General features: G+C 38.9%; 1 protein-coding gene across 1 annotated transcript in view; it reads left to right on the top strand.

Moving 5' to 3' along the window:
- Positions 1-10,171: 10,171 nt before the first annotated feature.
- Positions 10,172-27,778, top strand: part of lamc3 (laminin, gamma 3) — a 136,092-nt gene continuing 118,485 nt past the window's right edge. Inside the window, exons 1-2 of the mRNA XM_031754575.2 lie at positions 10,172-10,738; positions 19,115-19,419. Of these exons, the coding sequence (XP_031610435.2) occupies positions 10,351-10,738; positions 19,115-19,419 (693 nt within the window). The 5' untranslated portion in view covers positions 10,172-10,350. The remainder of the gene's footprint in view (positions 10,739-19,114; positions 19,420-27,778) is intronic.

Here is a 27,778-nt window from a genome sequence, read left to right as displayed (position 1 = left end):
ATCAATTGATAATAAAATATAAATTCATAAAGTAACTTTTTAAAAATTAAAAAAAAAAAAATAACAACAGGCTTCAGCCCCCTGGTGACTGAAGGGATGAGTGGATGGATTTCCATTTATAAACAATGAGAAATGTAAGAAAACAGAAATCGCAGGAAGTCCCTACTAAAGGCAGAGTCATTAGACATTCCCAAAGACCCTCAACTTTAGGAATTTCCCTGCAACTGGCTGTAACATCACACTTGCCCTAAACTGCACCTTGTGTCCCACTTTGCACTTTTTAAATCGAGTGGCTGCGGGTAAAAACCAAAAGACCGTGTAACTTTCAGTTTTTGCCCCTTTTAGCCTCACAGGTCAGTGAGCCATGATCTTTTGGGGCATCGGAAAAGCTACAAACAAACTCTTGAATGGATGTTGGATTTAGCTCCTTGTGGTAAAAAATAAGTGTTTGACGTATGTACGACACACTCTCACGTTGCAAAAACAATGACTGCCTGGCATCTGAAAGCTTACTGCACGAAGACAACTCTTCTTTTCCTCTTTACACACAGCATGCTGTGCTATTTTTGTTGGTATATACAGTAGCAAGGGTGCTAAAAATCACTATTATCACAATCATTTTGGTCGATTATTTGTCACATTTATTCACTGATTTGTACATCTGTAAATTCAGTAGAGTAATATATACAGAATTTAATGAAAAAAAAGGTACCCAAACTCAGCATAAAGTGAAATAATTGAGAACACTTGCTTGACATTATTCTTCATTCCTGTTAATTTGAACTTCTTTGCAGACAAAAAAACCCGTTTTTTATTCACCTCGTCTAAGTGCATTTCCTTGAAGTGAAATATAAAGTCTTTCACTTTGTTCTGTACTCAAGGTTTTGCACATGGCACATGTTTTCCAACTTGAAATAACTGCGCAAGGAGATAAGATATCTTTTGTCCAGTAGGTTGACCATTTTCCCGAAGCCTTTGTTCCTCACACATATCTTTTGTGATCGCTTCGGTGATTTCAGTGCAGCTTTGTGAGCTGGATGTATACAAAGACACGCTGTACAGCCTTGTTTTTTATGGACAACTGAGCTGATTCGTGGATGATTCATGTTAGCAACCAATGCATTGGGGTTTTTTTTCTTTCTTGGCCTTCATTCATATGTTCATTACACTGCAGTTTGTGGTGTTTTTTCAGCCAGTTGTATTGCTTTGCAGCCCAGACAAAACGCTTTGCTGTATGCAGTACTCTTTGCACACAATTTATTCTTGGTTACCGCCACTCATGTTAAAGCTGAGTCATTTCCAGGCAACGGATGACGATCTCCTTTGAGGGACAAACGCTACACCTTCTGGTGTGCCAGACATTTGATTTGTGTTTTCATCTGTCTTTTAACATAGTGTTACTCGTTCGGACTAGTCCAGGAAACTTCAAGCTGTGCACCCCAGGGAACATTGCAGACACGTGTTCGGGCGGTGATTTAGGGAGTGCTTCATTTGCGTTTTGTTTTGCTCTCTTTTGGCAGAGCACATTTTTAGTATCAGTAAATGTTCATTTATCACACTCAAAAACATGATCCCGATCAGAATTTGATCAATTGTGCATCTATGCTATATATTCTAACTATGATGCCTAATATAAGTACAGCTAATATCTATATTAAAGTTCCCCTCCTCCATATAAACTGCAGTTTCCTCGTGCAGGGGTTTGAGGTTCACTTTGCAGAATGATGAATGTACAAAATTTGCCATTATCCTCACTGCAGACCTAAGTTTCCGCATATTTTTAATAACAAAGAGTCATATCAAGCACAAATTATTTCAAGTACGTATAGCGAAATACATGCAGCAAATATGTGAAGCAAATACACCGCGTCACCTTGTCTCCCTTAATCTTTTCACGGCTGTTTACAGCTGTAGTCCAGTGGAAGTGAGGGAATGAATAAAGCTGAAAACATGAAAAAACACAACTTGTTGGCCCCTTCTTCTTTTCCAAACCTTTAGGGCCCCATAGTCAGTGAGGAAAATGGGAGGGCAGAACATTGGTTCCACTTACAAAGCAACTCAAGCACAAAACAGCTCTGTCCAATTATGGGAGGAGCAAATTAAAAGTGCAAATTGCAGTGTAAAAATTTAAGAGTCAAATTTAAATGTAAAACTTGAAGCCAGGGTGCGTGGAGCATTCTAATGAAGCCATTGAAGGGGATTAATATGCTGGGTAATTGCCAGATCTCTTCTTTCTCTCCAAAGCCCCTTTTAATCAACAGTCAACTAATTACTAAAGCCAGGGTTGTTCTGAATAAAAAGCTGTTGGTTTGAAGAAGATGGGTGGACAGCCAGATAAGAAAATGTGGCCTTCCTTGCTTTTGATATTACAATAACAGAGAGAATCTCTGAGGAATGCTGTAACAGGTACAGAGGTGTAAATTCGTGGCCTCTGACAACAGCTTAACAACAGCTCATACACAATAAAGATCTACAATCCCTGGTTTGTTTCACGGCCTCTATTTAGCTCTGGGCCCCTTAAATCACAGAAAAATGTCCTCCCGTCAGCAGCAACACTGTTCCAAAGTGTCATATTATAAGGCTTACAGAGCTTATTAAAGTTTATAGCAATTTTGGAGCACAATTTCAAAATCCTTTCTCGTTGTTCTGCCCTGTGTCCCCATGCTGTAAAGCCAAATAGACGTTATATAAGACTTTGAAGTCGACAAATCGCTCCTAAAGTACACAACAAAGTTGATCAACACTACTTAGAGAGACGATGTTAACCAGATAAATTGTGTTTAAATATTATTTTTGCATTTATAGTATGTTTATGTTGAGTCTTTGATTTTTTGAACCACGTGAGAGTAATGAAAATAAAGAGTCCATAAAACCAGTGGACTAAAAGAGAGAGATAGTTATTAATATTATTTTAACAGTACTTTTACTAACATGTATTATTAATATCCCATTATTAATGACCTTCCTGTTTGTCACCTTCTCACCAACAGCCAGCATTGCCAGCATTAAGCAGCATTAGCAATATCACAGCCCGGAAACAACATCAGCCATAAAACATTCAATCACCATTCATTTTATTATTTACACCCATGTTTTTCCTACTTTCACATGTCAAAATCCCTTTTGTGTTGGTGTATTAATGTGAAAATTTATGCTCCATCAGAACTGTTTGTCAGATGGTTGAACAGCTTTAGAAACCCCTCAACCCTCCACTGTCAGGATCTGACAGTTCGGCTTCACACTGCGAATGGCCACCTGTGCAGACGTGAAAAGGAGCCAGGGTTTGAACTTCTCCCTGCAGGTCTCTTTCTGTCACTTTTCATGTGAACAACTGAGTGTAGCACTACAAATGCTTCTCATTAAAGACTGTCTGAAAATGATTGCAGTGTTTAACAACTCATCCCACCCCTCCATGAATCAACTAGAAGACGTTTTCCAAATCATGACTTATTTCCTGATTTTGTGTTATCGGTTTGTGGAAATTCTGACATTTAAATCTCAACAGATTTCTAAGCACCAAAACTGTGAACAGGCAGCATGCTGCACAAGTGAAACATAATGCCAAGACTTAAGTGCCACAAACTGCAAGTCCTCGAATAGTTACTTTAAGTTGACTCCGGCAAGTTAGTCCCCACAGACTTCCAAATTTAAAACAGACATAAACATGTTTACAGGCCGTTAAATGAAATGTTCTGTGTCGATTATTCAGTCTCTGGAATATTTTTTTCATAACTTATCAATTTAAATTCTGTTGAAGACTGAATGCAATCCACTCCATCACCTTAAGTATAAATTACAGTTTGCCACATTTGATGTGCCTTCACACAAGCCACGAACGCCATGTCTATGTCATGTCCTAAACTAGCTAACGATGCTTGGGATTAGCGGAAATCTATAATGACTCTACATCATTAAGAACATCAAAAATAAATAAATATGATCTTATGACGACAATGCCAGGTTTTACAAAACCAATGGAAGCGGTTACACAGCTACTTCCATCTTTTATATATAGTACACTCTCCAGTCCAGAGTTTTATCCTGTGGAGCACCCACATGAAGAACCATTTTCGATGTTCAGATCTTATTTAATTTAATATTGGTGGTTAGCACTGTTGCCTCACAGCAAGAAGGTCCTGAGTTCAACTCCACCACCTTGCTGGGGCCTTTATGTGGAGTTTGCATGTTCTCCCCGTGTTTGTGTGGGTTCTCTCCAGGTCCTCCAGCTTCCTCCCACAGTCCAAAGACATGCAATTAGTTGGGTTAGCTTAATTGATGATTCTAAATTCCCCATAGGTGTGAATGTTAGTGAGAATAAGAATAAGAATGGTTGTCTGTCTCTCTGTGTTAGCCCAGGGTGTACCCTGTCTCTCACCCTATGGTAGCTGAGATAGGCTCCAGCCCCCCTGCGACTCTGACAAGGATAAGCGGAAGTGAATGGATCAATGGATTATTAATATTATAATTATTTGATAAATCTAAATGAACAACATATCATTTGGCAATTTTACGGAGAGTGAACATTAAAGATGACTGTCACGGTTTAGTTTGTCAGCGCTTTTTTTTTTTTTTTGCAGTACTCTCTGTAAAATACTTTTATTTAAAAAAAAACCCCCATCAGTTTACAGAACAAACCTATATATAAATATGTCTTATTGCTTGGAGTATTTGAGATGTCAAAAGACACCATGCAGGTTATACAAGCATCTAGAATACATTCAACCTAGGAAAACCAACAAATTCTCTTCACAACAGTTTATAAAATAAGGGACACTCTGCTCAGTCCATGCTTATTGTTAAAAAAAGAACAAAAACAAAAAGCAAAATCAGTTTGCCCAAACTCTGCCTCAGAAACATTTCTATGAATTATTGCAGCAGATCTGGTTAAGAGTGCTGGTACGACTGAGTAATAGAAGAAGGCTAGCTAACAATGGCTTGGCAATAAATAGCAACAAGTCTGTTTTGCTCAAAGTACCTTTTCAGCACGATTTGGAGAATCTAGTTTTAGCAGAGTTGAAGGTGCAGCTAAACAGAAATAGAAATGAGCTTTGCATTTTTAACAAAAAAAATGAGAAATGTTATGACCAAAGCTTTTTCAGTATATTATCAACATGCTAAATAGAAAGGTCACTACAAATCAATATAAAGTTATTCTGCACTTTTTTTTTTCCTATGCAGGGTTTCCGCCTATGTATTACAAGCTAAGTTGTCAAACGTTAAATGTTATAGTTGTACGCAGCACATTGCACAGATGAGACAGTTTATGTTGCTGCTACTGTTTGTGTTGTAATGAGCTATCACAGTGTTACAGTGCGCCACAGGAAAGATAATTAATCATGTTGGAAAAAATATGGTAAAAAATGCAAAACAATACATTAAGTTCAACTTCCCACATTTTATTTATCTGTTTGGGTCACAGTATTGTTAACCAAACATCATGCCATATAAACAGCCCCTGTTATGTATACCGCAAAGGTAATACATTTTTGTCAGGTTGGAAAAGGACTTTCTTAAACGCGTGTAATGTCAGGAAATTTTTTGTGATGATGTGCAGCGCTCATTAGTTTTTCAGATAACGCATTCCCTGCGGGGATATGGCAGCCAGCTCCTGCATTGCTAAGTGAAGCACTGACAGCTGTGACATCAAATCACTGTTTGAAAGCGTAACTCATCACTACAACATTGTGTCATCATAAAAGGGAGGCCATACCTGCTAGTGTCGGTGCAGCAAGCCTCACATCATGACAGCCAGCTGCACCAATCTGCGGCATGAAAGAGGTGGGTGGCAGGTGGGGGCTAAAGGATCTGTGGCACTGAGAGAGGGGGAGGTGAGAATGATGCACAGAGAATAGGAGGAGTAGATAATGTAGGAGGGCAAAGTGGAGTTTGAAGTACTGTATTACATGGGATGAGGGAAAGCACTGGCAAAAACAGAAGGAGTTAAAGCAGAGATGGCAAAAAGGATGAGAAGAAAATCTGTCAGTAGTTTGAACAGATTGGCAATAATGTCATTTAATACATATTCTGTTTGAAATTCACAGTCTGTCCAAATTCACTCTCATAAAGGGCGTCGCCTATCTGATGACATTCAAACGTTTTGTCCAATCAGCAGCTTAGCCATGGATTCAAAGGGACTCTGATATGACAGATGACAGCTAAAACTTATCCAAGCCATCCAGATGTGTCAGCTTACATCATATCTTTGTGATATCTGGCTTTTCGGGAACCGGAATGGAAGTGACAAGAGAGTGTTTTCTAAAGCAGTTCCTTGGCGATGCAGCTGTCAGAGAAAAAGAAAGTCATAAAGGCTGTGTACACAATGTACATGCCTGGATTTGCATCCTCCCGCTTGTAATTGACGTGGAGCTTTCAAATCGAAATTGTTTGAATGAACTCAGCTGAGTGATTTTGACAAGTAGAATACCGTATGCTGCATGCACGGTCTGTCTTTTCTTTTTTTTTTCCCTGTGTCACAGGAAAGCTTGAGGTAGACTTGTCTGAATGGTTACAAAGCAGCAGGGGGTCCCAGGCAATAGTATTCCCTCAGGTGCTTTGCAGACTTTCCGCCAAGTTTGCGCAGGCTACACGCTGAGTTTGTTCAGCCAACTGAAATTGTCGCCACAATTTTGAAGTCAAGAATAAGACTCGGTTGGCTGATTGTTTTAAAAGACTTTCATTCTCAAGCATGCCAAATGTGGTAAAGGAAAAAGATTGTTCTCTGCAAATGAGTGTGGAGTATCATCCAGATTCAACGGAACTACACAGGAAAACTCATTTGTATCTCTGTGCTACCGTATGGGTTTCTGCTGTAGCACAACAGTTTCACACATCTGCCTTTCTTGTTTGGTTCAAACACTCCTCTCGGTGCATATTGTAAGTTAGTTTAGATATACTTGTATTCCATGCAAAAGTTGTCTTTTCTCATACTCATCAGTGACGGTGAACTACTGTGCCTCGATGAATTTACTGTCTGTGTGCAGAGGCGCTAGTTTCTTCATTACATGGCTGATCCATGTGAATTCGAGCAGATTTGACGCCAGGCTCACTTTCTTCCAAATCCTGCCGAGGATTTCACTGCAAATTGATGCGGTCCCTTTTACAATGTCCTCGCCTGGGTACTGACAGAGCCTCAATACATCAAGGCAATCACAACGAGATGGGGGAAGACATTGCCATAAATTCCACAGGGACCATAAATGTACAGAATCTAAGCACATCTGTAGACGCTACCTGTCTCGCTCTGTTTCATGCTAATGGCACTTTCCTTTTGTTGTCTTTTTATCCATCTTCTTCTTGATTTCAAAGACTCCCATGTCAACATTTATCCTTTCATGATTTTAACAGTCGTGTCACTTTAATCCTTCACCGGCTTCCAGATGATTGTTCCACACTTCAAATGGAATTCAGAATTAGTAAAGTCATTGACAGAAAGAGGATTAGAGTAGAGGATACGCCATTATGCATTATTTGGTTGCGTCTCTCCGCAAACACTTGTTGCACTTGTCAGTCGTGGATCTTGGCCATTCCCATTTGACGCTCTGGTTAGCGAGATGACAGCCTGTAGAGCATCATTCTGAGCATTTCAATAAACCTGAGGATGCCGCAGAGTTTAGTTTGAAATTTTCATGCACATTCATGACATTTTTGGGGGGTTTATGTACTGTGTACTATAGTATATACAGTTTGTATTGTATAAGATATATATATATATATATTAAACTGAAATGACAAATAATAATTTAATTACCTTCATAAAACTCTCGATAACCCACAGCAACCACTCCCCCTCTCCCCTTTCTCCATATATACACATTGCTGTACCTGCTCATGGACTGTTATAAATGGCTGTATATTTAGGGCAGCACAGCATGTCTGGAATGGTGATGTAGAGTGGTGTTTTGCTGCTAAATTTATTTTCAAGATCCTGTACAGTTTTTCCTTCGCCAGACATTTTTAGTTCTATTCTTTCATGTTTATATCTCAGATGCATTTTTAGATTTTGTACTTTTAGATTTAGATTTAATTATGTTGTTAGTTTGATGGTGAAGCAATGCAATGAAATTTCCTTTTGATATCCACTAATTGGTGTATGTCCTATGTATCTATTCGATTCTGTACATATAACCTAAAACTGCATACGTATAGAAATCTAGGTTAGACAAAACCCACCGAGTAATGGAGCAGAACTGTTGGTTAGATAGTTTGATTACAGCCACTGTCTGGATTTACAGTTTACACATAGGTGTCTGTAGAGGTTTGAGAGTAATATCAGCCATACAGTGGAAACGCACTAGTCACATGTTTATGTCTGACTCACCAACAACACCTGCTTGAAATCTGCACATTGCGATCCTGGAGATGAATATGCCTCTCAAGTGTCTGTGTGGGTCATCTCTGGCCTTGGCTATTCGACACCCTTTTTACAGGTTCTCACAGATCTTCCCACAGGTCAAGTATGTACATAAAAACCTCAGCAAATGATCCAATTAGTAACAGCAAAGAAAGTGATGAAAATCTACCATGTCCTTCTCTGTAGGTTTCTAATAATACAATAATAACTAAAAAAACATTTCTTTGCTGGGTACTTATGTTGTTATTCTCCCTCAAATGCAATCCCTTCAGAAAATTTAACATTAATGATTCAAGTTAGTGTTAAAAGCAAAGATATCACGCATTATCTTCTTATAGCTATCTAGGGAAACTCATAGGATGTAGACTGTTCATACAAGGCTTTGCTGTATGCAAGAGTGGGTGACGTCACACACTGGTGTGATGACTAATATTTGATGCTAAAGGTTTATATTTTAGCTCTTGTGGTTCATGTGATTGTATTCGGACAAGACTGTCACAGTTTGCCGAGGCAAACTGCGTGGAGTTTGGAGAGTGGACCCAGGTGCAGACATTCTAAAACTCAAACTTAACTGATGATGAGCTGTTTATTAAGGCAGACTGAACAGTACAAAATAAAAGGGCAAAAACAATGCAAACTAAGCAATAACCTAAACTGGGTAAACTAGAAAGGAAGCACAAACTATGAAAACCCTGGTAAACAGAAACACAAACAAAACTCTAAACATGGCGATGAGGAGGATATATGAAAACCTGAACGCAGGACTTGACATGGAAACAACACAGACGATCCGACAAAGACTGAATGAGAAGGCACAGACTAAATACACACAGGAGGCTGATGAGGGAAGTGGGAACACATGGGGGAACAGCTGACACACATGAACATAACGACCTCAGTGGAGTGTAAAACTAAAAACATAGAACATAGGAACACAGGACCCCTTCAAAATAAAACAGGAAACAATGAGACGCAGACATGACAACATGAACTTGACAACATAAGACTCACAGGCATGAAACACATGAAGGGCAACGGAGACTTCACAGGGGTTGAAAGACACAAGGGGAATCTAATAACAAATGAACATAGGAAACCTAATAAGCTTAAACATACACTATAAACATCAAAAGAACTAAAACTCAAAACACTGGGTCATAAGACCCAGGATCATGACAAAGACAATAGAGTGGGTGAGTTATCAGCTATCGGCTTCGAGGTTGCTGGTTGAGTGACATCAAACGCTGATGGATGTTTTATAGGAGCCTGAGCAGTCAGCGTGAATTACAAAGATATGCAAACCACTTTTCACTTTTCATAATGGCTGGGTCTCGAGTGGATCCTGCAGAAAAAGCAATGTAGCTCTTTCACTCCTCCATTTTTTTAAAAATAAATTGCCCCTTTAGGTCACAGAACTCCCCTGAGCAACATCCCTTTATGAAGATGACCCGTGCCGGCTGAAATTTTCCAGACAGTTTCAGCACCTTCAGTCTTCCACTGTGAATCACTAGAGTCAGCATTTATCACAATGCCCCGCTGTGGGGCCAACTGCCAAGTACATTTTTTACTCGGTGGTGGAACAACCTCGGTGCTGCAATATTTAAATGGCTGTTGAATGTGTTTTCCTTTCAGATGACATTTTTTCACTCATATCCACTCAAAATCTAAAGCTGGTCACGGTGTAATGTGTCTATCGACCAGCAGGTGGAGAAGTTTTATGAACCGTTTGATCCTCGAGCCCCCACCCCTGTCCCTCCTCTGCCTCATGCTGCTCCCGATGTGAGAAGTTCCTGTATAAACTTCTACTCCACAGAGGGAGAACATATGTGGGAGATCTAACAGAGGCACACCAGAAAGAGCAGACAAAGAAACTTTTGAGCTGGACCTATTTCCTATTCTTGGATTGTTTTCTCAAATCAGGGTCTTCATGTGTATGGATCACTTTGTCAAAACATAGTGTGGATGTTTGATTGTGGAGTGTAAATGTAACTGCTGTAGACATGGATACATCATTTACTGTGAGACCTCTTGTCTTTGCCCTTGTGCTCTCCCTTCATCTGCACTTACACCTTTTTGTTTGGGCTGCTATGGACTCCTGCTATGATGAGGAGGGTGTGCCAAGCAGCTGTATGCCCAAGTTTGAGAATATTGCCTTCAGTCGCACTGTGGTGGCTTCCAATGTGTGTGGTTCTCCACCTGAGGACTACTGCATGCAGACGGGGTCAACTCGTTCATGCCACATCTGTGATGCCTCAGATCCATACCTGAGCCACAATACCAACCTCCTGACAGACTTCCACCGGAATGAGGAGCCCACGTGGTGGCAAAGTCAGTCCATGTACTTTCGTATCCAACACCCCAACTCCGTGAACCTCACCCTTCACCTCGGTAAGAGCACACATCCTGAACACTTAATTCAAATATGTCTTTACGTTACTTTGGTCTAATAGAATGTCTGTTATAGTAACGTTGTGTATAAATATGCTTATAATACGGCACCGCATTTGTTGTTTTGATGATCTGAGCCTCTACAGACTGCAGATAGACTCCAGTCTGGTGTGAATCTCACAGAAATACGGTACATGTTAGGGATTTTTTTTTTTTTTTTTTTTTGCACACTGAAATTTGATACCATCAGCTTTTTAGGTTTCTGGACACACATATCTTCATGCATTATTCTGTGTATTGTAAGGCCTTTGATGGAGAAATCTTTAATCCAACACAGATGTGCTGTAGAACACATGATTTTTGTTAGGCCGCCTTGCCTCTGAGGTTAACTCTTTGGCCCAGACATAGCTTAGACTTCTGGTATTTCACTGAGGACACTTTCACAAGAACATGTCTGAGAATTTGGTGGGATTTATAGTAGATGAAGAGAACCTACAGTTGCATCTGACATGCATAAACAGGCACCAAGTAACGGTCTTCAGCCCCACAGTATCGTTAATTTAGCCCACATGCTGTCATGGAGTATGAACCCATTCAGTTCTGGCTGCCACTCAACTTATTTTAAGAATATGATTTGGCCCAGAATCAAACTTTGATAGCACCACATCATGCAGCCTTCATAGATAGCATTAAAAACAAATCAGGCTGTTATCTAACCTTTTTTTCAAAACTTGACATCCACACTTTCACATGGTGTCATTACATATTAGCATTAATCTTCTGCTACAGGTTAAATTCACAGTTTTGCAGCAAATATAAAACCGACTATGAATGAAACTGAAGCCATCATGTGTTTTTTAGAGAAAACGTAGGCAGTAAGTAGCTTATAATAAGAAAAATAACAAGAAGAGGGACACGGGAAGTTAGCGAGGCATTTACATGAACCACATTTGGAAGGCAATAGATATTTGTCAGGAAGGTAAATTAATTTGCATTACCTGGGACTTTTTCAGCAAATCTGACACACAAGCTAAAAACAACACAGTAATCATATGATTTTGTTTTGTTTTTGTTTTAAATTGCCTTCTTTGTGTCCTCTTTCCCCCTGAAAAAATGCCTCTGACGCACATTTTGTGCACTGTGAACACATTTGACATTCCTCACTCCAGCCATTAACATCATTATCCCATTACCATGCTGTGCAAAACTGCTGAAATAAGCAGCACAGCACATTTGTCACTATAACTGAATTAAAATGTGGCGATTACTGTTATAAAGCATTAATACAAATCTTTTTATGCAATTATTTTCCCCCTTCCATTTATTTTTTTGAGCTGGGCTTGTGTGACTTTCTGCAATTAAAGGTCTCTTATCACCAAGATGGTTCATATATGTATTTGACATACCCAGGAAAAATATTTAGCGTATTTCTTATAATGTCAATTTTAACACTGATCTAATTTTAATTACTTTTTATGCAAAGCATTATATTAAGCACATTTGATTCAAAGTCTGAACAGAGAAATTTCCCGATCTCCTCCTTTTTGGCTTTATTCTGCCTGCAAAAAATTCAGAAACAGTCCAAACACATAAAATTGTTTTTCCCAAATGAAGAGAAGTCAGCAGTGTCTTCTTCCTATATTATGCCATAGGCAGGTTGTTAACAAGACAGCACACCCACAACAAATCATCCTACACAGCTAACAATAGTCCTGAAAATGACAATGGTCCTGAATACTAAAATGAGATCTGTCTGTATTCCAGTTAATATGAAAGATATACCTAGCAACTGAAACTCATACTTCACAAAGTCAACTTTAGGAAAAGTTGATACTTTTTAGATGCTAAAAGGAGGAAAAAAAATACAATCGTTTTTTTTTTTTTCATGTCGTTGTTGATTTTTTTTTATTATGTTCTGATGTTCACAAAAGTGCCCTTTTTGGGTTAAAAGCAGGTGTAAATGATTATTTTTGCAGTTCCACTCAATTCACTCAAATTAAATGGGAACTATCTCACAAAAACACTCTAATTACATTGTTGCCAATTTCAGTACAATGGCATTGCTAGAAATCTCCTCTGGGTTTTATTTTTATAAAACAAACTTCATTCAAAGACGCAAATGGTGGAATTTATTTAAATGCCTCTTTTGTTCCAACAAAATGACAAGCAAGTGCTTTTTCTTTTTTCTGTTATGTCCAACATTGGGTTTTGAATTTCTCTGTTTATTAATAACAATGCAAAATTTAGAGTTTACATACAATTCCATTTTTAAATTATTGTTAAAATTATGTGAAAAATCACATTAATCAGTAGCACTGTAATCAGCTGGCAACATCTTTTATGATGTTTGCTAAGGAAGAGACTTTTTTCCCCATGCCTGACTATTTACAACCAATTCAAAATTGCACTATTACTAGCAACATATTTTCCACCTATTTAACTTAATCAGTTAAGAGTTTAAGTAAAATGTCATGTGCACAGTACCACATTGTATTACCAACCTTTTGGTGAAGTTTCCAGGCTTGCTTGTCCCACTAGCTAACTGGCTAATGTTAGTATGATTTGGCTAACAACTTGCAGTAGGTGGACGACAAACAGAGAACAGAGAAGATCTTACTTTCCACTTTTTTTCTTGAACCATTTTAGTTTATAGACACACTATAATGAGCTGGGCTTTGGATTAGAGCAGGACTTTTGCAATCCTTTACTAAGTTTTTATAAGGTTAAAACTACACTTAAAGTTTTTGTTGGTTTAGCGGATAGTTAGCTGCCTATAAGGCTAGTCTGAGCCTCATCTGATTGCCACTGAAGACTAAGATTTACTAACTGGGGCAAAGTAGCGTGTGAGAACAATGCCAAGATAGTGTTCACACTGAAAAAAAGGGATTGGCCAGCTCTTGGATTTACGTAAGCATCTTGCGTGTATTTAACACAAGTGCCTCATGCTTTAAAGTTAAGTGTAACTATATAGTGTAGAAACTACGTGATATGCAGACAGGGTAGATTAAATTGTTCATATCATGTTCAAGTGAATTAAGTCAATAATATAGCAATGTTAAATCCCGCGACAGTGCACGGTTTCAGTCTCGCGCTCTTTGGATCGTGGTTTCAGGAAGACATCCATCTCAGTCAAGTCGAGCAGCCGCCTCTACTTTTTTTGGTATACCGAAAAAAGTAAATTGGGTGGTTGTTACATTAAAAAAGTCTGACTTGTAATTTGAACACAATAATTTCATGTTTCTATGAAGGTAATTAAATCATGAAGGATCTGTACGAAATTCAACAACTTAATTTGTTCTTGTTGAGATGACATGATACAATCTAGTAAGAGTGGTTAGGTGCTGAACTCATGAAATTCACAAGATCGCACAAGATTTCAAACTGCAGAAAGATCACTGGAGTTATAAGAGGCAGACAACTACACACACACCACGTGTATGCTATCGCTATTTATTGTGGATTAACCTGTCAAGGACAAAAACAAAAAAATTCTGCATCAAATACAGGAAATCAGAGCTTTCCTGTATTTCCTAGATTGTTGGCATGGTGGTTGGTGCTGTTGCTTCACAGTAAGAAGGTCTTGGGTTCAAATCCACATTCTGGCTAGTTTGTAGTGGTTTCTCTCTCAGTATTCTGGTTTCCTCCCACAGTTAAAAGTCATGCAGTTATTAGAATTAGGGGTTAACTGGTGATTCTAAATTACCCGTGAATGTGAGTGCAAATGGTTGTTTGTTTCTATGTGATAGACTGCTGAGCTGTCCAGGGTGTACCCTGCCTTGTAACCTATCACTTCAGGGTTATTTCCCAGCCCCCCTGCAACCAGGATAAAGATAGGAGGATGGTAGTTGTTGTAGATCCATCAAATTTTTATGGTAACCAGGATCTAGACTTTGTTGAACATTATGTAATATGAAGAGAACATGTAGTATTTAAGTGACCAAGTAGTATTGGGGTAAAAGTTATTGAATAGTGTTGAAATAAAATGACAAAATTGTGAAGGATTAAATATTCCAAGAGCTCAACTTACTTCATCTAAACATGTTTCAATCGCGTTTTATGAACACAAAATGCACATGTTTATTGAATATGAAAAAGTTGTGTTGATTTAACTCATTTGTTTAAGTTTCTGCCAAAGCAAAACATTTGTGTGCAACCAATGTTCACTATTGAATCAAGTAAATCCAACATGGCCTTTTTTTCAGTGTAGGCAGTTAGTTTTATGGGTGATTTGCAAATGTTGCACTGCTTTCTAAACACAAAGTCAGTTCACTTCAGTATCTAGCGCAAAAACTAGACATGTACGGTGGCCCTGAGAGGCCAAATGGACTGCAACTAAGAAAACACCAGCATTAAGAAAAATGGTGCAAAAGCACACAAAACACAACAGAAGTAGGAAAACGACAACAGAAATAGGAAAAAGCAGATTTACAAAAGCACAAGGGAAGTGTTTCTGGGGAGACAATAACCCGACGGACCAGTTGCAGGAACCAAAATATGCTAAGAATTGCGCTGATAGATCCTCCACTTAAAAGAAGTGGAGGATCTATCGGTTTTGTGAGGAAAGAAAAGATGAGAGGTAAGTGTGTTAGCCTAACTTACCTCTCATTAAATTGTTGCAAATGTTAATAAATCTGTTTTCATGTTTGATTTAAATATTCTAAATATTCTTCTCAAGAACCTTGAGAGACGTATTCCCAGAAATATGTATACATAACAGAGTTACTTCACTCTGACACAGCCCTCACCTTCTGGTTTGTGCCCTACTATTTTATAATATCTTGCTTTAATGTACAGCTACTGGTAGACTATCTATATTATGAATAAATCCAGAGGTCGAGCAGCAGATCACATATTTTATAATCGAGATAGCTCGACTACATTCTCAGTTTGGGGTTACAGGTTTATTGGAGAAGTGTCTGCCAGTGTCCACTTGCCTGCCTAGCCTGCCTGGGAGTGAGGGCTTTGGTTCACTTGGTAAAAGAGGAATGCATGGATTTTTTTCTGAATTTAAGTAAAATCTATCCAGCTATATTCTCAGTGTGTATAGTCTATAACATGTATCTATAGTATCTTTGTAGCAGAAGTTTATTTGGGCTGATAGCATTCAGGGAAGTCTTTTACTTGTTCACACATACATTTTCTTTATCCCCCAATCTTCCCCTACCTATGCTGTAGAGGGAAGATGAGTGCTCCCTGTCAGAAAGTTGTGTTTCAAAGAAAAAAGAGACAAGGACAAAAATGATGACAGAAGTTGAAAATGTCAGTGCACAGATGAGCGGTTACATCACGTGCTCTGAAAACAGGAAGTACCTCAATCAAATGGAGAGTATTGATTTCCAATAGCAAGCAGATGTCTGACTGAGCTTTGAGGCTTTGTTGTTTATATTTTCTGGCTAGTTCTTTTCCTGGAAAAAGGTGGCAGTGCTCCTGCTGCTGCAAAGGTATTTTCTTTGTTATTGGAGAGTTTGTTATTCTTCTAACTATTCCAGCACCTACAAGTCTGTCTCCCTGAGACTGAACTGACCTTTGCTCCCACTGCCCTATCTGCCAACTTTGTTTTCCTATACCCGGCGGCTTTGATGCCTCCATCCTGACACTGTATTCCTAAGTGAATGATGACTAAGTTTTCACATCACACACTTTGATGTAACTGAACATCCCTAAATTTTGTATGCGTGGCATACTTTTGGTTCACATGAAAACTCTGTGATCCATCTGGGTTGTTGGCGGGGGGTTCTTTAGACATCACTGTTTCCCTCTGCCTCTCCAAACAAAACAAGCACTCTCTGAAGGGAACGCAGGCAAATGCGGCGATGATAAACACAGCAGTAGGACGCAGGGACACACATTGCAGCCAGGTCAGAGCGGGTCTGTGGAAGAGTTAAGAGGAAAGGGGGAGTCGGGCTGCTTCAAGGGGAGTAAACAAAACATAATGAGGAAGAAGGGGTGGAAAAGAAAAAAAATGCCAGGCAGTTTGCTGGTAAGGAATTGGGGTCAGGTTTTTTCCCACAAAGACTGGATGAGCCACACAAACACACAGACACACACACTCACACATTCTAACAGCACCCACTAATGTCTGCAGCTGGTTCTCATTCAGCGCAGTGAAAGAAAAGCAACATCCTGTCTCTGATGTAAAACAACGATAAAAGTCTGCCTCATTCGGCGTGACGCCTTCACAGCCTGAGCATTGGCTCACATAGGACACGTAATCCTGTCACAGAGTAAGAATTGGTCTCAAACTCTGAGATATAGCGTAATCAGAGGACAAATCCACGTTTGATTGCTGATTTCAAAAATCTCTGCTCGTAGAGTAAACAGAATGTAAACAGTCTACAGTGCTTGTGTTGGGTTTAGTCTGGGCAGATGAGAGTAGCTGTGTCAAGTTGACATGGATGAGTCAGAACAAACCAGACACTGAACTTCTCCAGCATACGGTGCTTATTCTCAGTAAACATTGTCAAAATATCCACGGTGTGTTCGTGTATCTGGAGAAAACATTCAAAGCTTAGGCTGGATCTTTAATGCACACGATTCTAGATCTGCTCTGTAAGGTCAAACAAAGCTATTTTACCGGCCGTGCAAACTTAATTTTCAGTGCTCAATAACGTCCCTGTTGGTATTAAGTTACATAGTAGTACATATCTACAACACTACTTTCAGGGAGTATGATTTTTAATACACTTCTTTGACCACTTAATATTGTATAACTTTTAGAGTTTTTCATGAGAGTAAAATATAATTGCACATTATTCACAAAAAGGATTAGATGTTCATTTTACATCCCTGAAGTGTAAAAATGCTACTTATTTGGATGCATTTCAGCATTGTACACACTGGACAGGTACTCTTTTGTTATATGTTACTTTGCTAAATTAAATTCAACAACTAAAAAATCCCTTTGCTGTGCCCACATAAACTAATGAATATTTTAATGCACTCCTGAGTGAATATGGATCATGAATCATTAAACATTAAGCATAAAAACATACAAATATCATTTGCAATTAGTCTACATTTCATCACAGGGGATATCCTACAATTGCTTCATCTTGTGCATCTTTTATGTCTCTTGCCTGAGTCCCAGCAGGGCTGAGCTCACCTCACGCAGTGAGTAAATGAAAGCTAAATGATCTTAGAGATCCCAAAGGAATGATACCATTAGAGATTTCTGCAGAGACAAGAGACAAAGATGCCTAGCTCTGACTTGGCAGAAAAATAGCAACAGATGTCATTACGGCTGTACCAGCGGATAGCACCCCTCCACGAATGTGCAGAGCGATTGAGACTTAGTATCTAATGATGTAGAAAAAATACCCCAGAGTGCACTGAAGAAGACTGTTAAGAGAGTTTCTACATGCTTCTTCTCATTCTGGTCTCAATATGACTTCATTTTGTGTCTACCCAGTTAATCCCCCACGATATGGCTCCAAGGTTATTGTTTGAACTGTCAACAGTGAGTAAACAGTGGGGGTAATAACACCCCTCAATCAAAAAGAAGCATTGATTCAGGAAGAAGATGTCAGCTTTCTATATTAGGATAAGAGCTATAGCATTAATCACTGACCTCCCTACTGCAGTTGTCTAAACAGGAAGTGCTGTAAAGAAAAATATCCCCTCCTGACTCTGGCATGCAAACGAGCGGGTGGGCAAATGCTAGTGGCATCCTTTATAACCTCTTCCTCTCATACCATCACAAATGTATCTAGGTCAGCGGTCCCCAACCCCCGTGCCACGGACCTGTACTGGTCCGTGACTTGTTTGATACCGGGCAGCGAGAGTTGAGGTTCGGGTGTGAAATTTATGGCTTTCAGGGTTTTTATCGTTAAATCGGTTTCCCTGGGTCTTTTCCCGTGTTGTAGTTGTTTGTCTTATTTTAAAAGAAATATTTAAGCGTTACCATAGCGACCAGAGAGCATTAAGGGGCATTTCAGGAGGACGCTGCTAATAAAGTTACACAATTAGACAGTGAATTCATGTTTATTATTATTTTTACAAAATACCACAGTTTTTGTCTTTGTTGAATCATTTTATTTTGTTGTATTTATCCGCGACACCTTAAAGGCCGGCCCGTGAAAATATTGTCTGACATTAAACTGGTCCGTGGTGCAAAAAAGGTTGGGGACCGCTGATCTAGTTGATGTATTTTGAACCAACGATACACTTTGTATTTCTTCATTTACAATGGAACAAGTACAGCACAAGACAGGCATTAAATTCTCAACAGCAAGTCAAACAAAAAATCTGGTTGCATCTCTTCAATTGTGTTCGAGCTACTAGTTGCAGTGATTGCTTTTTTCTTTTTCACAAATTAAATCTGAAATCGTCTGTACCCATTTAGACCTTTTAATTCATCATTTTATTTGCTTTCCACAGGGAAATCCTTTGAGATAACCTACATACGACTGAAATTCTACACCAGTAGACCAGAGAGCTTTGCCATCTACAAGCGTACAGAAAACGATGGGCCCTGGTTACCTTACCAGTATTACAGCGCTTCTTGTCGAAAGACCTACGGGCGAGACGCTAAAGGTTACATTCGCCCAGGGGATAATGAAAGGACTGCTTTATGTACAGACGAGTTCAGCGATATCTCGCCCCTCACTGGAGGAAACGTGGCTTTCTCCACACTGGAAGGTCGGCCCAGTGCCTACAACTTTGACCAAAGCTTGGTGTTGCAGGTGAGGATGCATTTTGTTGGGTGACATGTATACATGTATTCATGACTGATAGTGTTTCATCGTGTGTTCTTCTATCCAGATATGCTGTTATTGCATTGGCAGTGTGTTTCGGATGATTGTTATGCTAAAATGTCACTTTTGCCAATCAGATAGCATTCCATGCTGGATCAATATCTATACTTTTCTGTGTATATAATTGAATCAATTTTGACGTGATATCCAACACCAGTTGCTCAACTGTAGCCCCAAACCATGACAGAGCCTCAGTGTTTTAAAGTCGACTGTAGACACTCACTTATGCCTCTCCTCTGTATGTATTTATGACGATTTGAACCACAATTTTAAAACTTGAATCTATCCATCCATCATACCCATTGCCACTGATTTTCAAAGCTGTTTTCTTTACTTAATATAATCATAAACTGTAGCAAAGTGAAAGAAAAAAACTTTTTAACAAATAAAAATCCGAAATGTATTCAAAAATACATATTTATCATAAATGGAAATTATTCATGTAGATATAATATGAAAAAAAATATTTGTTTCACTTTGATACATTACATTGATGAGAATCCACAATGGGTGCTAGCTTCTGCTCATATTAATTTTCTTAGAGGAAATAATTATATATCTAAATGTGAGAATAAGCGGTAGCAGCAGGCTTCTCTGGACGTAACAGCTGCTTGCGTGATAACAGTGTTAACAGCACTGCATAACTTGATGTAAAGTTTATAAGTGCATGTAATGTTCTTGCCCCCCTTTCAAGCACTGATTTTATCAAAACCTCTCGACTGCACACACTTTCACACAAACAAACATCCTGTAGCCATGCATGTATATGCATGCCTTCGAGCCTTTTTCAAAGCAGCTGAAGTGAATCTAATGTTATGTTTAGCTCTGATTAACATTGATGAAGCCTTGAGAGGGCTGTGCTGAATTAATGGAAGTCTCTTGTGGGCGAGTCTGGGAGGGGTGGGCACAGTAAAGCGTGTCTAAAAATGAGAAAATAAAGTACTTTATGCAGCCACTCCTTTTGCTTTGATGGTGCTATGAGTATGCATTCATGCATCTGTTCACATGTTTCCTATATTGCAACTTAAGTTGGAAAACATTGGGTGAATTCCTTTATTATTATGTATTGACCACCAGAAAGCTTCGATAATTACTGTATGTTCTAAATAGACAAAAGTAATCATGTCAAAATAAATTAAGCTGTCTAATTAGGACAGAGAGATCCTACAAGACTGAAGGAACCATATGCTTCATACATTACTAATACTATTTATGAACATATGAAAGAAACTTATGTGTGTGTGTGGTTCAAAATAGTGGATGAAGAAACAAAATAAGCTGTGGGCAAGCAGTGGATCATATAAATTAACCAAAGAAATTTCAAGCAAGACATTTCCGGGGACTCATATGCAGCTGGTTTTTGTTTTTTCTAAAGCCACTGCCAACTTACTAACACACACTGATACACACTGGATGTTGGCACTGGTGACGTGTATGTTACAAATATGAAAGACCCCATGGCGTCAAATTTAACATACTGGGTTAATGTCGTTATTTAATTTGCAGGGATAATGTTGTTAAATGGAGCATTTCACCACAAACCACAATCTTGTCCTAATTGTAACCAAGTAGTTCTCTTTTTGTTCTTTTGCTTTTGTTTTGTGCTTAATAAGACCAGTGAGTGAAATCCAAAGCAAAAAGCAAGTGAAATGGAAAGAGGAAAGCACAATGCTCCCAAACTGGACACAAATCAACGGCTCCTGGCTGACAAACTGGTGACTTGTTTCACCAACAGCCCTCCAGCTACCAAATGTGGACCTTGTTCCCTTTTTAGAAGAGGACCGTTATCTCTCCGAGTTTGCCAGTGTTTTCTGACAGGCAGTAATTTACGTCCTGGCATCCTGGGATGACAGAACATTGAATTTGTGAGTTATTTCTGTAATTCTGAGAGAGTTATTATTACTATTATTTTTTTTTATTTTTTTTTTTAGCTGGACCTTAAGTACTCAAAGCCATAAATTCACTCGAAATGACATAAATTATACATACATGCAAAGTAATGTGAGCTGTGAGTTGAAAGCAATACAACTTTTATATTTTAAATTTAATGCAAAGCACACATAAAGACAAGTGTATATTTATTTTCATAACTTTGTAGATAGAGCTGGGTGCTATACCAGTAAAAATTTCCTGCATATTGATTTATCAACAACCACCGGGAGCACTGAGGAGTGCAGGGAGAATGGACCTCTATTAAATGCGATCCCTCTTACTTGCGGTTTTAATCAAAAGTGCAGGTAACATAACAGTTTGTTAACAGCTGGGAGAAGCTCAATCGCAACATTCAAGAACAGTAAAGAGAAATGGAGGATGAAAAGACAGACCCGAGATGCACTAAAATAACTACTAACCAAGAGAGGAGCCGCGTCTGCTGTGTAGAAAGCTTCAGTTTTATAAGATGGCAATCATTCTGCTGTAATTTCTTGTCCCACTGCTTCGATGCTCGTGAATTTCACTGTGGGTGGGGCTCGTTCACCTTCCCCCACAAATACACAGTGACAGAGAACAAGAGGCCTCGTGTACAGATGGGTTGCGTACACTGGTTGTCGTGCACACACCAGTGTAAAACACGAAAGCAACCTGAGAATATATCATTTCCAGTTTATAGTTTTTCACAACACTGGCACCTTCTCCGTCCCCTCCGTAACTTGGGTTATTATACACAATAAGAATTTCAGCTTCAAACTAACGCTCTTTACAGACTGGCGACCTGTCCAGGCTTTCCCCCACCTCTTGAACTATTGCAGCTAGGGTAGGCTCCAGGCCTCTGCAACCTTTAAATCAAAACAGTTGTGAGTTACAGATATTCATATGACACACATAAGGCAAGAACCACATCCTTCTGCCATGGAAACAAACTGTGGTCAAATAAATCCACAGTACCCAATACTAGAGTACATTGGCTAGTTGTACATTGGCTATTTGGCATTTACAACTGATTCCAGTGGACAAATTCTACTAAGCAATGCTAAAATTAACCTTTTCCTTTAATTATATCAACTAGGATTTCCATTTAATACTTATTTGCATGCATTTAGATGAAAATTACATTGCATTTTTTAATCAAGCTTATCAAAATTTTACTTAGGCCCACAATAATTCAGAGGCCATTATTTTCTATTTCTATTGGCCTTACAAGTAAGCAGGAAACATGAATGTAAATTAGTAGTATTTAGCAGTATTTAGATCATCCATAGAACCCTTTTAATCAGAAGGAACTGTACTTTCCCTTCTTTACTCAAAGATTCACAAGAATAAAAGAATAAAAGGATGTCTTTATTTCACTGACTTAAGAAGGAACAATTCTAAATGATAAACAGTCACACTTTTCTCCACAGTAGTCTTCATGAATAGTTCTCCAGGCTTCCTGAAGGATGTTCAAAGTTCTTCTTTGGATGCAAGCAGCGGGTTGGAGCACTTTAAACACATACATTAAATAACTGCAAACTGCAATGTGTGTTGGTAGGAAATTCACTACTGTGGCAACACCACCAACTTATAAAAAGACATAAAAGACCACTAAAAAGAGAACAAGCACTGAAAGAATTGAAGAGAGGAGGAAGTAAATCCCTCAGACAGACCCAGAGCCTGCTGTCACAGTCTTTCAGAGAGGCAAAGAATAACCAGGTAGCCTAGATATTGGTGAAAGTAATGCTTCAATCATGACTGATGTTGGATCTTCAGCATTAGTTAATGTTATTGGTCGTCATTTGCTACATTAGCAGACCAATTATCTTTAGACTATATTCAAATATTCTGATAATATATTCTGCCCACTGAATTGTGGTACAATTCATACATTATTTTACTGGAAGTTAAACATGAGCTATGACAAATGTCTGAATATAATAACCTTTTTGTGTTGACAGGTCTATTTCATTTTACAGCCCATTTAAACAACTGAAGTGTCATGGACCTGAGTCTGTTGACTCAGGGCTTTCATTTATTATCTTATGTTCTGGTTAAACAACTTTTGGTTTTGTGGACTCCCTCTGTTTAGTGTCAAGATCCCTCCCAGGTGTTCTCTGTTCACTGTGTGCGTATTTCCTGAATACTTATCTTATGTTCTCTTGTCTCTTCTGGTCAATTAGGATCAGCTGTTCTGTTTTGCCATTTTCCCTCCATGTTATATATATATATAGTGTTTTGTTGGTCCATCTGTGTTAGTTGTGTCAAGTCATCCCTGCCCATGTGTTCCCTCTGTTCACTGTGTGCGTAGGTATCCCAGTGTTTTACGTTTTGGTTTTTTAGTTTATGTTTGCATGAGGTTAGTTCTCCCTAGTCTAGGTTTTGGTAGCTCCCCGTTCCTTATTTCATGTTTTTGCCACTTTGCCATAATTGTAAATAAAGGCTGACTCGCATCACAGCCTTTGCCTGTATTTTGGGTCCTTCCTTCACAAACACCACACGACTGCAGCTGCAGCCATGACAGTTTAAGTGCTTTAGTGACAGATATATTTACATTTCACGTATCCAAAAAAAGCTGAAAGGTTTGTTTTCATGGTGGTAACTAATTGTTATGGAAAGTAAAAATTACAATGATTCAGTGGTCAATAAAATGTGTTCAGAATTCAGAAAATTGATGACGATTCATCTCATTAATCACGACACACTGCTGTCCGCTACATAAATTGACTTTATAAGTTAAAAGTATCAGTACTTGTATCGGCAATACTGGCCCTGTGTTTACTTTGCATTCAATCAACACAAACATTTTCAGTATCGCATATCATTAACAGGTTCATCCTTTGAGTTGGAACCTTTTACTAAATGCTTGAATGATTAATTGGTCAGTGTAAAACGGCTTAAAAAGGACACAGTGTCTGAAGAAAAACTTTGTCAGACCTTGAAACAGGCCCTGGGAAACTTCTACTCATGACCACTTTAAAACGTTACAAGAAAGTCAAGACTTTTGCAAAGAATCATAGTAGATGGATTATTCTACGGTGATCAGTCCGCAGTCAGATCTCCTCCTGCCCTGTGCAATGTCTTCCAGAAAAATAATAATAACACATTCTTATATCTGACCTTGCTCCAAAAATTTAGTGTGAAAGTACACCTAGCAGAGCCAAACTAGCACTTCTGTAAAGTAAGCTGTCCTCCTCCGCATCATTAAATAAGAAGAGTTAGTGTGGATATCTGGGGGATATGCAATTTAACCTTGCCTAACCTACCCTAAACATAAGAATGGTGGGGGGCGATTTGTGTTGCTCATCCTGCCAATATGTTCTGTTTACAGTATACAACCATTGCAAATGATATTTAAGGTGATTTATTCGTAACATGACTAAATCCAGGTCTTTTTTCATTCTAGCTCACTGTTGAAGTTCATGGTTGTCTGCAGGCTTTCATCCCCCCACGCTCGCTCGTTTCAGGAACATTTGATTTGAATATTTGAATATATACAAATTGGATTTTAAATTAAAAAAAACAAAACAGCCTCAGTGAAAATTACTCAGATCTTCGTGAAATCATTCACAAAGTCATTTGTCAGTGTTACAAACTTTTTGTTAAAACCTGCCCATATGTAAAACAGTTTGACCACACCTCAGATCCAATTAAGGTGCCCACCCCTTTCCACTACAGCACACACATGCTTCCTCTGCCACGCGCTGTCTCCATAAAAGAAAAAAAATCCAGTCCTCAACTAAGACTCTTTGAATGGGTAATGTTTGTGCCACCTCCTGCAGAGCAGAAAGAGGCTGCTTTCTTCAAGAGTGATCACATTTTAAACTGGGAAAAGACGGAGGGTAGAAGGCAACGACTGAAGCCACATCATCTCTCAAGCACGAGCTAAGCCGCGCTGAGAAGGATAAGGACATTCTCGCCACATCTCTGCTATGTAAGGTTCCCTTGCATCTCGCTGCAGTGAAAATAGAAATGAAATGCACTATTGGATTAGCTTTAGTGTTGTTAGAGGTTCGGCACATTGTGTGGCAGGCAACTGTCAGTAAGATGACAAACAGCCGCATGAAAGAGGAAGGGGACGACAGAACTGGATTGGACTCCAAAAGACTCCACTCCATCTGTCCCACTAGGACAACAATGAAAGGAGAGTGAATGAAAAAATAAATATGTCTGTGGCTTAGCAATAGCCTCTTAACCCACTGTCAAAAAAAGACCTCTCTGGATGTTTCCACAAGCACAAGGATCTTCTCTCCACACTCCCATTATTCTCCCGCTTCATTGTTGCATCTCTCTCGCTCTTTCCTCTCCGATGTGTATTACTTTGTTTCACCTCTTATGCCGGTGGAGCCACTATTCATTTATTTATATATTTATTTTTTTGCATAAGGGAAGTTTAATGCTTGCTAGAAAACACAGCTGCACCCCAGTTTTCTAGTTTAGAAATTATTATACTGTCTTTTTCTGATTAATCCCTTAACACTAGCCATTCACCGCTGTGCTGCTATTTTGGCCTCTGTATCCGTCTCTTATAAAACTCTGACTACGGCAGCCCGGGACAATAGCAGGCTAAACTCTAGGCTGGAAGGACAGGCTGCTTTCAAGAGGTATTGTGAAAAGAGCATTACTTTTTCAGTTGAAAATACATGCTTCATGAATTAAGACAGAAAGAAATGCCTTTCTCGCCATGAAAGGATTATGTGGGATTAAGTAATTAAGGGACTAAGGATTATATAAAGGAGGAATGGGAAACAGGTAGTCCAAGAGTTATAACTAGTGTGAAAGAAAGACAGAGTGTTGCGGACACTTTAATCTTTTTTGACCACTAGAGTTCAGTTAGAAGTCGTGTGAGGGAAAGTTAAAAGCATAAAAAAAGGAAAAATCGAAATCATTAGCAAAGCTAATGAGTCCTATATGTTCGCCAACCTCATAATGTGTGCATGTTGTTGGGTCCATCGTGTGTTTCATCTTGAAGAATTTCAACAACTAACCAAAAAGGTGTCTTTATACTTTATACAGTACATATTTGACTGACATGTGCCCCAACTAAACGTGGATCTGCTATTACATATGGTGTTTGTTTCTATTGCTCAAATGATCCATGGAAACAACATAAAGGAGTATTTTTACTCTACAGAAATGCTAAAATTCAGTTTAGGAGGCATACTTGCCTAGATTTTGAATCTGTTACATTTTGATAATCCTGCGATGCCAAACAAGCCAATAGAGTTGGGTTGTTTGGCATGAACTGCTGAATTTACTTACAGATTAAAAACAGATATACATGTGTACAAGGCTCACATTTGTGGTTTTGAAAAGTGTTGTTATGAAATGGGACGCACCGATTCAAGTCCATTTCATGCACAGGTGCACAACCTAACAACAGCCTAACTTTTTTTTTCAATAACACAGTATGTACTATAAAGCATGAATGCAAACCATATGTGTGATACAGCACAGATGCATATAGATGTGTAGATTTCAGGAAATTGGACATTTTATTAGGCACACCTTGTTAGTTGACATGAGCTTTGTGACATGGTGCATTATCCTGTTGGAAGCAGCCGTCAGAAGATCGGTACACTGTGTTCATAAAAGGATGGACCCAGTAACAATAGTCATGCATGTGGCATTTAATGATGCTCAGTTTGCACTATAGGGCAAACAACCCCGCCATGTTCAAAGTCACTCAAATCACATTTCTTCCATATTCTCATGCTTGTTTGAAGATCAGCAGGACATCTTGACATCATGTCCACATGGCTAAATCTACTGAGCTGCCAGCATCTGATTGGCTGATCAGATTTGTGTTGCGCAGGGAAACAAGTGGCCTATGAGTATACAGTATATGAGGGCTGTTGATTGAACTGATTTTGTTTTCATTCACACACAAACTCTTGTATCTGTCTGTCTTGCAAAGTTTGACTCACAGGTGTGTCCACAGTTACAGCTCGTCTCAGAGGAACAGCCTCAGTAAAGAGCAACTTTTGATTCTGGTGTCTCTTCCTCAGTCAACATCTATGTGATAATTCCCAGAGTGCTGTGTATGTGGAACCACTGCGACCAGCTGAATAGAAAAATCAATCAGTTATTGCATTAGTGTGTAAAAAGGCTTAACAGGATTCCATCTGTAAAAAGAAAAACGGGTTAGGTTTGCATGGGTATGTCAGTCAGCACCAGCTTATATACTAGTCTATTCTATTCAACAGTATTCAGTTTTTCTCATGTAGCCTGTAATGTTATCTACTGTATCTCAGAGCATTAAATCTTAACTAGGGAAGTATGCAAAATATGATCCACTTTATTTAATGATTAATTTTATGTGTACAAACTAATTTGGGCCAAATCTCCCAGTAAGATTCCACACAATCAATGCAGTCAG

The sequence above is a fragment of the Oreochromis aureus genome, linkage group 7 (assembly GCF_013358895.1).
Source record: "Oreochromis aureus strain Israel breed Guangdong linkage group 7, ZZ_aureus, whole genome shotgun sequence".
Taxonomy (NCBI): Eukaryota; Metazoa; Chordata; class Actinopteri; order Cichliformes; family Cichlidae; genus Oreochromis; species Oreochromis aureus.
This window is presented reverse-complemented; position numbering and strand designations above follow the sequence as displayed.